We start from the raw sequence: 13,725 nt of genomic DNA, 5'->3' as shown, positions 1-13,725 counted from the left end.
GTTTTAATTTTTACAAAATTAACAATTTGATGGCTTGCTCTTAATTAAGATGCCTACGTATCCTTATATTATAAAATAAGGAATCAAAGCCAGCGTAGTTCTTATATTGTACTTCTTTTGAAATTTGGGGGGGGGGGGGGCTTGGACCTATCTTTAGAAAACTAAAATTTAATTTTGCAATTAAATTGTAAATGCAGGTTGTAATGCAACTTTATTAAAATGCTCAACGTTTGCATTTTCACCGTAACTAAAAGGGTATTCATTAGCAATAACTAAAGTACTCATTTCATCAATCATTCTATCTTTATTATAAATGAAAGGTGTACCTCCGCCGGGTTGGTTCATGTATCCACCCAATTGTGTTTGGACGCCACCCCCCGAAGGACGGGGGCCATTTTCGAACAAGTCGTGTTTATTTTGCAAATGCCGACTCAAGGTTCCGGTTCCATCTCCCGTTTTCCAATTATATGACTTGACATTTGCACCTAGCGCCTTGCAAACTAGGCATGTACACGTGAACCTCTTTGGTTGACCAGGTTGCCATCCCGGGGGTGTGACCTCAACTCGTTCAAAATGTTTCCACACCCAAGAAAAATGTGCTCGACCTCTACTTTCACCGCCACCACCTTTCATAAATCAAATTATTAAAATTAATTTTTAAATGCTATTCATGAAAATAAGCTTTTAAATTTTAAATATTTTAATTATACTTATTTAAACGCATTTTTCATGGTAATTAACTAATTGTAAATCATAGAAAATTGGAAACTAAACTAACTTTATAATCATTAATAATAGTTTTTTTTTAAATATTCATAACAATAAAAATTTAATTAGAAATTACCTTGAGATGAAGGTTGAGATGTTGGTTGCGATGGAGGTGGCATAGTTGAACTTGATGATTGGTGGGACTCGTGGGAGAAATGTTGTGGTGGAGACGTTTGAATATTTTGCCTATCTCCTAAACCATAATCTCCATATTCATTGACAAATTGGTTTAAATTTTCCGTATTAATTTCATACGAAAAATTTGCACCACCACTCCTTTGGCTACCACTTCGACCACCACTTTGACTCCTTCCCATTCCTCCTCTTGAGCTCATTTTTTTTTGTATGATTACTAATTATAATATGGAGAAGAAGTTTTTTTTTTTTAGAATCTTAAGAATACTAATAATAATATTAAGGAGATTTTTTTAACAAAAATATAACTCTATATAACACTTGAGAATTTGAGAACAATAAGAATTTTTAAGTAAGAGAGAAAGAAAGCTTGAATTTGTGTGGAAATTTGAGTGAAATGGAATTGGTATTTATAGGAAAAATAGAATGGATGATCATACACTTAAAAAACTAGCCGTTAGATACAAAAAACTAGCCGTTAGATACAAAAAACTAGCCGTTTTTTTTTTTAAAATGGATGTTAGGCCGTGCGGGCCGTGCGGGTCGTGCGAATTGTGCGGGCTGTGCGGGCCGTGCGGGTTGTGCGGGCCGTGCGGGTTGTGCCGACCGTGCGGGTTGGGTGGGTCATGCGTGCGGGTTGGGTGGGTCATGCGTGCGGGTTAGGTGGGTTGGCTCGTGCGGGTTGGGTGGGTCATTCGTGCGGGTGGGCCGTGCGGGCTGGGTTGTGCCAGGTGGGTCGGGTTAGGTGGGTTCACGGGCTAGGTGTGTCGAATTAAATGAGTCAAAACGGGTTGTGCGATTTGGGTCGAATCAAACGGGTTAAACTGAGCTGGGTTGAAATGGGTTGTGTCGAAAATTTTGGACCCACGACACAACCCGGATTAAATCCGAGCTGTGCCGGGCTGTGCCGGATTGAAACCGGGTCGGACCCACGTGACCCACCAGCCGTGCGAGTTAGGGTGGGCTGGGTCCAACCCGGCCCACTGGCCACCTCTACTAGTCATCTAGAGCTAAATTTTATGTTGCAAAGAACAAGTTTTTGTACTCGTATTTTTTCAAAGTACAAATATTGTGATATTGCTTATATAATGAAATGACCCATTTTAGTTTATGATGATTGATAGATGGCCATCTTAAAATCCTTGACCCTAAAGCCCATTTGTAAAATATGATAATTTTTGGGGCATCTTACTATGGGCTTTCAATGTAAGCCTATTGCATGACCCTTTATTTTAGGCCCTATTACTATAGACTAAGAGATATGGTATCGTTGAGCCCTACACCACGTTGTAGAGTCTTCTACCTACACCCCCATGCAAAATGGTACCGTTTAGCTTTTCACTAACTGTTCAGTGTTCACTACCCATATACCCTGCTACAGTGACCATCCATACCCCACATACTATATTAAAAAAAAAAAATAAAAAAAAAATGAGCCACCATTCGAATTCTCTCTCTTCATCCTTTTCATTTTATATTTCCCCATTTACCTTTGGGGAAATACAAGTTGATCTCCTTTATGTTTATCGAGTGGCATTCTTGTAATAAAATAGCAGTGGGAAACGAAATTTAACAATAAACAATTACTACTAGCTGAGGTGTCCAACTGTTTCTGAAAAAGCTTGTCAAAAGTACCTTCACACAGCAATAAACGATTTTTCTTTTTCTAGAGTTAAGGTACTTTTGTCTTTATTCGATTCTTCCTTCAACTCCAGAGTAGTTTTCTTTTTACAGGACTTAACGACCGTGAGAAAGCAAAATTCTATAAACTAATGAATTGACCTTTACACCCCTTACTTTCTATGCGAAAAGACAACTATAGCCCTAGATAAACAACCCAGGTTTATCTAGGAGATCAACTTGGGCCAGCTCTTTACCTTTCCCCTCCCTCCCATTCAACTCCCTATGCTTTATTAAAATTGATGTCATGGAAATCTCTTCACACTATCTCTTTTATACTCCGTACGATAATTTTTTTAGCATGAAATTGAAACTCAAATCATTGCTATAATCAACTTGGATTGGTATATTATGAAATGATGAATAATAATAAAGTCTCCAAATGAGATATGGGTGAAAGATATTATCCTGATACGAAAAGTAGCGGTGTGTACAATGTCGTTTTGAGGGGGTGTAGGGAATTTTGTAAGAGATATGTACATATACTCATATATACGAAGTATCTAATAAGGTGTTTAGCAAAAAATAAATACTAATATGTAAGATAAATGTATGCATTATAAGTTTTGATAAAAAAAAACCTGTAAACTTCAAGTCGGTAATACAAATTTGAATTCTGCGCTGGGGCATCCTATCTAGTATGTTATAAAAATTGTAAGGGAAGATAACGCAATGCAATAATTTTTTTTTAAATTTTTTTAATGAAATATAATTCTCTAATTTAGATAAGGGAGATAATAGTTAACTCGATCTATGAGAGTATTATTTACATGATGAAATCAAATATAATTAAATGATATAAACTCTACATATATATAATAAAGGGATCTTATTTTATTTCGTTCTTTTAATTATTTTTGGAATTTATAACTAAAAATAAATATTTTCGGACCAATCTTAGGATTCTAGGGAAACAAATTGATTAAACTTTGTATTCTATTGAATTAAGAAAACTATATTCCTAATTAGCCTCCAAGCTTTCTTGTAAATTACCTAAACGTAGCCTTAAATTTTCATAAGTAATAAAATACAATACAAAATAGCCTAAATGTCGGAAAATATTATTGATATATAAATAAGAAAAAGATAAAAAAAAAAAAAAATATATTGTGGCCTCTTCTAAATCCATGCCTAATTTTTTTGATTACATAAATCCATCTGACTAATTCATTCTTCACTCCTCCCCTTCTCCAAAATGTCTACTGTAATCTTCTCCAAACTACTTCTACATTATTGATTTCATCTCTTAAACATTTTGGTTGCTTAGTTTTTGATTGATTTCACAAATTGTTATTTTTTCATAATTCAATTCATTACCTTCGTGGTTGTAAAAACATTAGATTTTTTTTTTTTTTTGAAATAATTGAAGATTTTGCAATGTGTATTGAAAATTGGGAATGATAGGGTTGATTAAAATAAATTTTGGGTTGAAACTCTCGGAAGAGTATAGTTTTTTTTTTTAAAAAAAAAGAATAAGATTGAAAATCTAATTTTTCGTAAAAATTCTTTTGCCCTGCATTTAGATTAAAATAATTTATTTTCCCTAAAAAAAAAAAAAAAAAAAAAAAAGGTAAACCATTACCATCATGTATTTTAGTACCTACCTAAATATTCTTACATCTTTGTTTCCCACTTAAAAGATCTGACTTTCCTAATCCTATTATTGTTGGAATGTCCTATAAACTAAACTTACCCTAATTCACTAATCCTACTTATTTCCCAAGCAAACAATGAAATACCATATTTCATACTATCCATTCGTTTAATTAACTTAAGAGAAGGTATTGGGTGTGAACAGTCGTACGCAAATTATGCGTGTGGCAGGCTGATATGTTTTACTTGTTGGCTGATATGTTTCACTTGTTAGCTGATGTGTTTATGAGAAGGATATTTTGTTGGCTGATATGTTTTTTTTTTTTTTTTAAATTTTAATGTTTAATATGTTTCTTGTGTTGGCTGCTATCAGAATCGATCAGTTGACTGATATGTTTCTTTAGTTGGCTGATATCTTTATTTTGTTGGCTGATATCTTTATTTTAATTGTTGGCTTATATTTTTCATTTTGTTAGCTGATGTGTTTATTTTGTTGGCTTACCTGTTGCTTTTGTTTGCTGATTTCATCCTTTTGTTGGCTGATATGCTTCATTTGTTGGCTGATATGTTCCTTTTGTTGGATGATATGCATCTTTTGTTGGATGATATGTTCCTTTTGTTGGCTGATATGTTTCATTTGTTGGTTGATATGTTCCTTGTGTTGACTGATACATTTTTTTATTAATGTTTGATATGTCCCTAATGTTGGCTGATATGTTCATTTTAATGGCTGATAGATACGCCTCATTTGTTGGCTAATATGATTAACAACATACAATATACTAGTATTTTTATTTCTTTCTCTCTCCTCTATCCCCCCCCTTCATCTCTTTCTTTATCTCTTTTTCAAATGAGAATGGACACCCAAAACCGTCCTGACCACCAACTACAATTGCAACCCAAACCACCTCCCACCATTAGCAGCCCACATCGCACATCACAGGCCCTGTTCACACCAACCAAAACAGCTCCCACCAACCTACACACTCACCCACAACTCCAGCTAGCACAACTACACCAAAGCACCACTAATCGAACCTGCAAAGCGCCACCACCAAGCGAACTCCACCAACAACAAAGCGAACTCCACTAGCACCCGCAAATCGCACCGCTTCATCTTTGTCATCTTCATTTTGAGGGGTTTTCGATTCAATCAAAAATCATTTTCTTCGATTTGGTTGGCTGATTCAAGCATAATGATGTTGTTCTGTGAATTGTGAACCCTAAAAACTCAGTTTTCTTTGAGAATTGAAAAGAATGGGTGGGCTTCTTAGGGTAGTTGTGTTTGAAGTGAAAATGGGCCGCCACACGAAATATTGGGTGCGGACTGCCGCACCCAATAGTTTGTGTTAACTTAAACTCATAATTTCCATATACACTCTCTTGCATGAGCTTATCATATTTTTGTACCTTTTACATGTATAAATGCCCCTCTCCTCACATGCTAAATCCCACACATCCATTTTAACACCAAACTCTCTCCTCTCATACCAGCTAATAATTAAAACGGTTAGTTAGATTGTGTACCTTAATAGCTTATTATCCTTTATTTTATTTTTTATGAACTCACTCATGAATCTTTATATTATTATGATCTTATCTTATTGAATTTTAATAAATCTTGATGTACCTTAATAGCTTATACTAATTAATTTAACTCTTGTTTTATCTGAACTTGTTAATGTTTATTAAATCTAATTCTTCATATGAATTTAACATTTATCTTACAAAGTATTTAGTATGGAGCATAATACTTGGTATACATTTATCAAACTTAAAGTACTTCATAATTTACTCTCTCCAATTTTTTTTAAGTGTTACAATTTGATCGACAAAATGTAATACTTCAATATGGGATTAAGGCTGCATGCATAAGTTGATGCCGAATAAGCAGTCCAACAAATGGCACGACCCTGGTTGGTGGCAGATTGAAGATGAGAGGGGGTTCCTTTCTACTTATCCGAATGATACTTCGGATAAAGACTGGAGAGGCCAATGGATTTGGGTTCGGGCGCCTTCAGACGAGGATCATCCAAATTTCTTCGGCGACCCCCGATACTTGAGGAAGCCCGATCCTAAGATGTTCAGCATCAGGCCTGATGAGTTCTCCGACGCCGATTTGAAATAGATGGAGCTCTTCGGCAGGAGCCACATGTCTGGAGCCACAGGCCGAATGGCGAATGTGCCTACCATCTGGCTACCCTACTGCCACTATATCTTCCAGAAGAAGATACTTGTTGTTGTTGGCCTCAGCCTAAAAGTACCAAGGCGGTGAGGGACTCAGATAGGGCCGAAAACTTCATTATATTTTGTTATTTTCTGCTTTCTGATGTTTATTTCTCTTGGCCAAGCTAACTGTTGTTATTTTTTTTTTCTTTAGAGTTGTTCGAAGAGAACTCGGGCGTTGATTATGAAGTGCTCGGGATCAGTCAGGAGAGGAACCCGATCACCAACACCCCCAAAATCACTGATTCCAAGGATTGGGCCCTTTCCCTGCACCGGAAGAGGCTTCAGGTGGTCAGCGCTGTTGGGTATCAGGCGCAGAAACCTTGATTTGAAAAGGTTGACCCTTACTTTCCCCATTCATCCGAAGAGCAAGCAGCTGCAACTATCGCTGATGAGGCCTTCTGAAGCGGAGCTGGGCCTTCTACTTCTGCTGCTGAGCCGAGAGCAGAAGAAGCTGAAGAAGAAGATTCAGAAGATGCTCGTCTTTTGAAGACTTCAGTGAGCCTTCGGACTTGTCTGAATTTGCTTCTTCCTTCTTTCTTTCTTTGCTTTTGTTTTTTTTTTTATTTTTTTTTTTATTTACTTTTTTTTGAACTTATGTGACTTTTTTCCCCCTTGTTCTTTCTTCTGCAGTCCGACGAAGAAGAAGAGAACAAAGGAGAGCCAGCCAAGGCTTCTCAAGTAGAGAGTCAACTTCGGACGAATCATCTTCAGACGAAGAAATGTTGGGTCCGAGGAAGAGAAGGGTTGTTGTTCTGCCCGGGCAATTTCAAGCTGCCCCAATTCCTGCAAAGAAGCCTTGGACCGAGGAGCCGAGCAAAGAGAAGACTCCTCCTCCTGAATCATCCCGAGATTCGGGACGAGGAAGTGCAGCAAAAGACTCCCCCTCCTGGGCAACTGGCTGAAGCCCGTGACGTTCAGCCCACAAACTTAACTCCTCCACCATCTCCTCGGCACGTGGCCGAATCTTTTGCTGATGAGATTCGGAAGGAAGCTGACGCGCTAATTATCCAGCCCGAGGATGATGATGTGCAGACTTTGGGTGAGGAGCCCCAGGGTTTTAATGCTGAGGGTCTGAAGGAGACTGAGGAGAAAGTTGAGGATGCGAAGAACTTCGACATGCCCTTTGACTTCGGCAGGCAACTCCTTCAAGACTTTCTAATCTGCTGAGATGGGGTTTGAGTCTGCCCCCTTACTGGTCATTCCTAATGCTGCTAGGAACGCTCTTCTTTCTCACCGAGCCTCAGCAATTGAGTTCTTCGGTGACCTGATTTGGAGAAGGCGAAGATTTGGTCCCTTCGGACCGTAGCTGGGGTCTCTGAGCCCTTCGTGTGAGGGTTCTAGATCCATTTGTTGAGAATCAAAGGCTGCTGATGTAGGTAAACTTGTTTATACTTAAGCTTTTATACTTAAGTTTTTCCCTTTGGTGCAGCTTGTTTACATTACTAACACCAAAAGCATAGGAAAAACCAAATCTATTTTTATTATTTTCAGCAATATTTTTATTAATTTTTGTTTATGACAAAAACAAGATTTCAGGGGCTAAGGAAGTGCACCACTTCTAAAGAATTCGAACCGAGGCTAAGGAAGTGCACCACTTCTAAAGAATTCGAATTGCACGAGGGCTAGCCAACCCCCGGCAGTTGCAGCATAAAGTACTCATTGGTGAGGGCGGGGTTGACTCATGCCAAACTCCGCCAGACTAGTAGAGAAGGAAGTCACCTCAGGGTTTGATTTCATCCGCTTCCCAATTGATGTCTCGCTCACTTCCATTTCTTCAGAAATACCAGTCTGTTTTCTTTTGCTTAAAAGAGTGTTTTGCTATTTTGTTTAATGCAATATCAATAAAAAATTATCTCCATGTTTATTATGTAATCTATCTATCTGAGACTACATATTTAGCCTATGGTCTATTAAACAAGCATTTTGAGATATTGATTCAATGTGATGTGTGTCTTAATCATGGAACTAGATAAGATACTAAGGAAGGAGAAAGAAGGATGTGAGGTTGTCAACACTTTCTTTTTCTTTTTCTGTTTTTAAAATTATGTTTTTTCACTTGATTTTCATCAGTAGTAGTTCCGCAAAAGTTAATTAGAAAGTATCTAATAGGTAATAGAGCAATAAGAAGCCAAAAAACATGATTAATTTATAATTTGAATGTCGTATAGTTATGCTTAGGGTGTGTCAATGATGTGGTAATAGTCAACTGTAGAAAACACCTGCTTTTGTTTCACTATATGTTTTTGATTTTTAATCTGCATCAGATTATCTGACCTTGTTTGTGGAAATGCCTATTGCGTAAAGGGAAGTCATTCAGTCATTAATTACCAATTTGGAATTTTCACAGGAGTTCCTGCAAAAGGGGCATTGCAATCGGAAAGACATGATAAATCAGTATGAATCTGATAGTCCTTTGCTGAAATCCATGGAAGAACTGCAATTATGTTAAAATGGCTAATACAAATGCCGGTGGTGACATAGCTAAAGAAGTGGGTAATTGTGGTTCTGTGATTTCAGATGGAAAAATTGGAGCAGATCTTAGCCAAGGTGCTCACATCAAAGATCTTAATAAAATGATTTAAAATAGACCATCTCTCAGTCAGATCAGTTGCACCTAGTCCAAGTTCAGAGAAACACAAATCTGCACAATGATGCCCGAGATGAGGCCAAGATTCATCCCCTAGCATTGCTTTGCCACCCAAGAATACTGATTTTTTGTGAAAATCTATCAATATACTGCAAGGAATGTTCAAAAGGCTGATGAATTAGGGGATTACAATCCAGTTTTTGTTTCCTCATTTCGTGCCTAGGTGGTGCCAGACTGCTGCTTCCTGTGGGTGTTGATCATACTGCTATACCTGTTTATGATGATGAACCAATTAGTATCATAGCATATGCACTTGTATCACCAGATTATAAAACTCAGATATCTGATGATCCTGAGATGAAAAGTTCCCTTTCAGATCACTCCATCCATTTGAAGCGGTTTCTGGGTCAATGAAAAGTTTTGGGTCTTCTGATCAAGAAATTCCCTCATCTTGGACCCATTATTCTATAACAAGGCTTTGCATGCTAGAGTGTTTTTTTTATTAAATACATATAATAGTCCTCTTGAAAGTGAAATACAGCATTGTCACTTGCTATTATGCAAAACGATTTGAGGTGTTGAGAAAGATTTGTTGCCCTTCTTAGATGTATTTCATCAATTCTCTTAGCCGTTGTAAGAAATGGGGAGCTCAAGGTCGAAAGAGCAATGTCTTTTTTTTTTAAGAGTTTAGATGATATTTGTCTTAGGTGTAATTTATTATAACAGTTTGGTGTTGGTCGAATCTTGAATTTGGGTGTTTGGAAGAGATAACAGCACTAAAGAGATTAAATGTGAGTATATCTTTGATTCTCATCACTCCTTTTTATATATAGTTAAACTATATCGTGTTTCAATTAACCTCAAAATTGTTTTGTCCTAACACTTAGCACATTCTCTAATTAAATCACATAATACAAAGCAAACATTGAAAAGACGGATTAGTGTTAAAAAGTTTCGATACATTATAATAAAAACAAATGTACCTAAATGTGGTTTCCCAACCTTTGAACACAAAAATGACGTGTGCCAACTCTTGTTTTTCCAATCACACCCAATTCTAACTAGTATCTTTCATACAAGTATAATTTAGCAACATGCAGTAATCTTCTAGTACTTGATCTTAAAAATGGCTCTGGGCGTGCCTCGTGCCAGGCCCACGTGCTTTAGGGTTAGTTAGGCCCGACTCATGGCTCGGCCCACGAATTTCATGACATGCCGTATTGGGCCGAAGTTTTCAAAAGGTTGGCCTGTGCACGGCCCATGCCCACGTGTCATCGTGTCGGGCTTGCGTGCCTAAGCAAAATTGCATAGATTTTAACATGCTTTATCGTGTCGTGCCTTATCGTGCTTCTCCCAAATAAAGGCGGCCCAAACCCGACCCACAACCCACATGCTCAGTACCGTGTCGTGCCATGCTTTTTTCATGCCCGTGATGTGCCATGCTTTTTTTCGTGCTGGGCCATGCCGGGCTTCGGGCCAGCCAGTGCCATCTTTACTTGATTTACTCTCAAACTGTAATATGCAGGCACACAGCAGTGCTGCACTTCTTTTAAAAGTCATTGTGAAAATTGAATAAAATGATAGTGCATAGAATCACATTTCTTTCCATGATAAACCCAACAAGGAGTGTAGTCGTAAGTTCAGCGGAATCTTAATCATATGCTGGTCAAGTTCAAAACACAATGCACTTCATTGAAAGAAAATTATAACCTAATCAAACAAAGGGATTGATTAGATCATCTGGTAGAAAACAAAGCTTCAAATCTCAGTTACAGTTTAGATCTTGAAATAAAATTTACACTGATCCAAGAACTAAACCACCAACAGATTTACTCATCCTCCTGGCTTCTCAACCTCGCAAATTTGTTACTAACTACAATGTCCAGTTCAGCAGCACGCTCCACAATAATTTTTCGCTTCTTGGTTGAAATGTTGTGGGCAACCTCAGCACAGTATGTCCTGAACAAGCAATGAAAACAATGATCAGTCAGCAAACACAAAAGAACAAGTTAAAAAACAGTGAAAGGGAGCAAAGAATATAAAGGGCATCAATTACCTGTTGTGCATCATAAGAAGCTCCAAGTCACTGACGTTGTGGACAACAAACTTCTTGAAGCCATTGGGAAGAAAGTGACAAGTCTTCTTGTCTGAACCGTAACCTATGTTTGGCATAAGAATGACTCCCTTAAACTTTCTTCTCACTCGTGAATCAATACCCTTTGGCCTACGCCAGTTAGTCTGCAAGTTACAACAATTTAGATTAATACAAATGTGAAGAAAGCACTTCAGTGTATAATGGTAAAAGTTTTTTTTTTTTTTTTACTTTTTTATAAATTTGCAAAATAACAGTCATGGAAGCACAGTCCTACGAGGAATTACCCATACATGTAACTGGTAGATGGCCATACAACACAGAAAAGAATATAACCTACTACCTTGGCAATATGCATATCAAAATAAACACATGTACTCAAATCTAGGCATAAACATTTAGACGTGCTTAAACTAGGCACAAATATTTAGACAATTTGGTTATTGGACCCAATATATATAGATTAAATCTCGCAACTCAGCAAGTGAATTGATGTGAACTGCTGCTTAATGCTTTCAATTAGATTGAACTACAGAGGCATACCACTTGGGTGGATAAATCAAACTACTGTACACTAAATCCTGCCTTGTGCACGTTAAGGGCTAAAAGTAAAAAACAATATTTGATTTACACTTCCATGTTGCTATAATTACATATAATACATATTAGATCACAAACTATAAAACAAATCGACCAAACAGGGCTCAATCAAATCCACACTAAAGTTTGTTACAAGCTTTAATACAATGAGCTAAAATTTGCATTCTACGCCTACATCTTCTTATAAGAACATAACAAAGTCAGGTAGACATAAGAATATTCCAAAATGAGCCCACTTACGGGAAAAGTAATCAAATTTAGACACCAACTAAGGATAAATCACATAAAAAAAAATACTGAGGTGAAAACTTCAGATATGAAATTCCAGAACAAAGATAACATATGCCTTGAGTTTAGATTATAACCTTATCAACATGTCTCTAATTCAATCTTGACACCGAACCACTCATCCAATCAAAATAATTTATCATAAACGTAGGCCGAATCACACTTGAACAAAAAATATGAATGCCAGAACAAATATACCACACCTTTGGCATACGCCAGTTAGTCAGAAAAAGTTACAACCATTTAGATTAATGAGACAAATTTAAAGAAACCGCTTCAGAGTAAAATGGCAAAGGTTTTTTTTTTTTTTTTTTTTTTTTATTGTATATTTGCAAAATTAATAGTCTAGGAAGCACAGCCCTATGAGGAATTACCCATACATGAATACACGTAGATGGGCATAAGCATAAGGAATTAAACCTACTTCAACAAGCACAAGGCCAGCATTTGCACAAAAAAATAAAAATTAATCCTGGTATTATGCATATCAATGCACATGTACTCAAAATTAGGCATAAACATTTAGACGTGATTGAGCTAGGCTTGAATATCTAGAAAGTTTGGTTATTGCACCCAATATTTAGAGATTAAATCTTGCAACTCAGCAAATGCTATGATGTGAATCGCTGCTTACTGCTTACAAATAGACTGAACTGTAGAGTACTTTCATAACACTTGGATGGGAAAAATCAAACTACTATACACTAAAACCTGTCTTGCAAAGGGCTAAAACTAAAATAATAGTTCAATTACACCTCAAAGTGGCTATAATTAAAGATAATACAATTAGATCACAAACTGCAAAACAACTAAACCAAACAAGGCTCTATCAAATCCACAACAACAATTGGTTACAAGTTCTAATACCATGAACTAAAAATGCAATCTACGCCCAAAGTTTATGTATAAGAACATAATGATATGTATGCCAAAACAAAGATACCGTATGCCTTGTGTTTATATAATCTACTTATCAACATGTCTCTTATTCAATCCCGACACCGCACCACTCATCAAATCAAAAACCTAATTATCATAAACATAAGGCCGAATTACACTTGAATAAATGCAGAGGTTCAAACTTCAGATACCAATTTACCATACTCTTTGCATTAAAGATTATCTAATTGTCAAGAACATGCCTCTAATCAATCCCGACAACGCGCCACTCATCGTATCAAAACGTTCCTAACTCATAAGCTAATCAATTAATTAAACAACCAGCTATTTCCAAATTCCAAATTAAACAACCAGCTCATTTGTCGAATACTCAAACATCTATTTTCAAATTCCAACTAATAAGACTTCATCGAAACAATTACATTGCATGAAAATTTCACTATTCATATAAAAATTGACGACAAACAACATCAAATTCCAGCAAATTCTTCGTTTACTTCCACGTTTTGTACATAATCAAACATCGAGCAAAAAAAATGGAGAAATCTGAGAAATAAATTCGCATAATATTTTACAAATTCATACAAAAATAATACCTTAACGAAAATCTTACGATCACTTTGCGGCCTCTTAAATTGCTTCACCCGCTTCTTCACTATCTTCTTGTCGAGTTTAGGAACCGCCATTGATGATTTCTACAAAAATATACGAAACAAATTCGAATAAATTTCAAAATTAAGAAAAAAATTTACAAAATTAACTGCAAATTTCTTAGAAATTGAAGTGAATTGATGAAAATGATGGAGGGGAAGAGACTTCCAATGAAGAAAAAAATGAAGAAATTGAGTCGGTG

At 36.6% G+C, this 13,725-nt stretch overlaps 1 protein-coding gene across 1 annotated transcript; it reads right to left on the bottom strand.

Annotated features, from left to right (window-relative positions):
* Positions 1-10,661: 10,661 nt before the first annotated feature.
* Positions 10,662-13,725, bottom strand: LOC110721873 (60S ribosomal protein L32-2-like). Its single transcript, XM_021901093.1, has 4 exons — positions 13,689-13,725; positions 13,469-13,567; positions 11,049-11,230; positions 10,662-10,951 (listed from the first exon to the last, which is right to left on the bottom strand). Exons 2-4 carry the CDS (start codon positions 13,556-13,558, stop codon positions 10,822-10,824), a joined length of 402 nt encoding a protein of 133 aa, XP_021756785.1. The 5' UTR covers positions 13,559-13,567; positions 13,689-13,725; the 3' UTR covers positions 10,662-10,821.

Source organism: Chenopodium quinoa, unplaced genomic scaffold (genome assembly GCF_001683475.1).
Source record: "Chenopodium quinoa cultivar QQ74 unplaced genomic scaffold, ASM168347v1, whole genome shotgun sequence".
NCBI classification, from domain to species: Eukaryota; Viridiplantae; Streptophyta; class Magnoliopsida; order Caryophyllales; family Amaranthaceae; genus Chenopodium; species Chenopodium quinoa.
Note: the sequence above shows the minus strand (reverse complement) of the source record. Positions and strands in the feature narration are given on the sequence as shown.

Coding starts and splice junctions, on each gene's coding strand:
- LOC110721873 (XM_021901093.1), bottom strand. CDS start 13,558: ATGGCGGTTCCTAAACTCGACAAGAAGATAGTGAAGAAGCGGGTGAAG. Junction 11,231..13,468: donor ATCGTAAGATTTTCGTTAAG/GTATTATTTTTG, acceptor TGTAACTTGCAG/ACTAACTGGCGTAGGCCAAA. Junction 10,952..11,048: donor CTTCTTATGATGCACAACAG/GTAATTGATGCC, acceptor TTGCTTGTTCAG/GACATACTGTGCTGAGGTTG.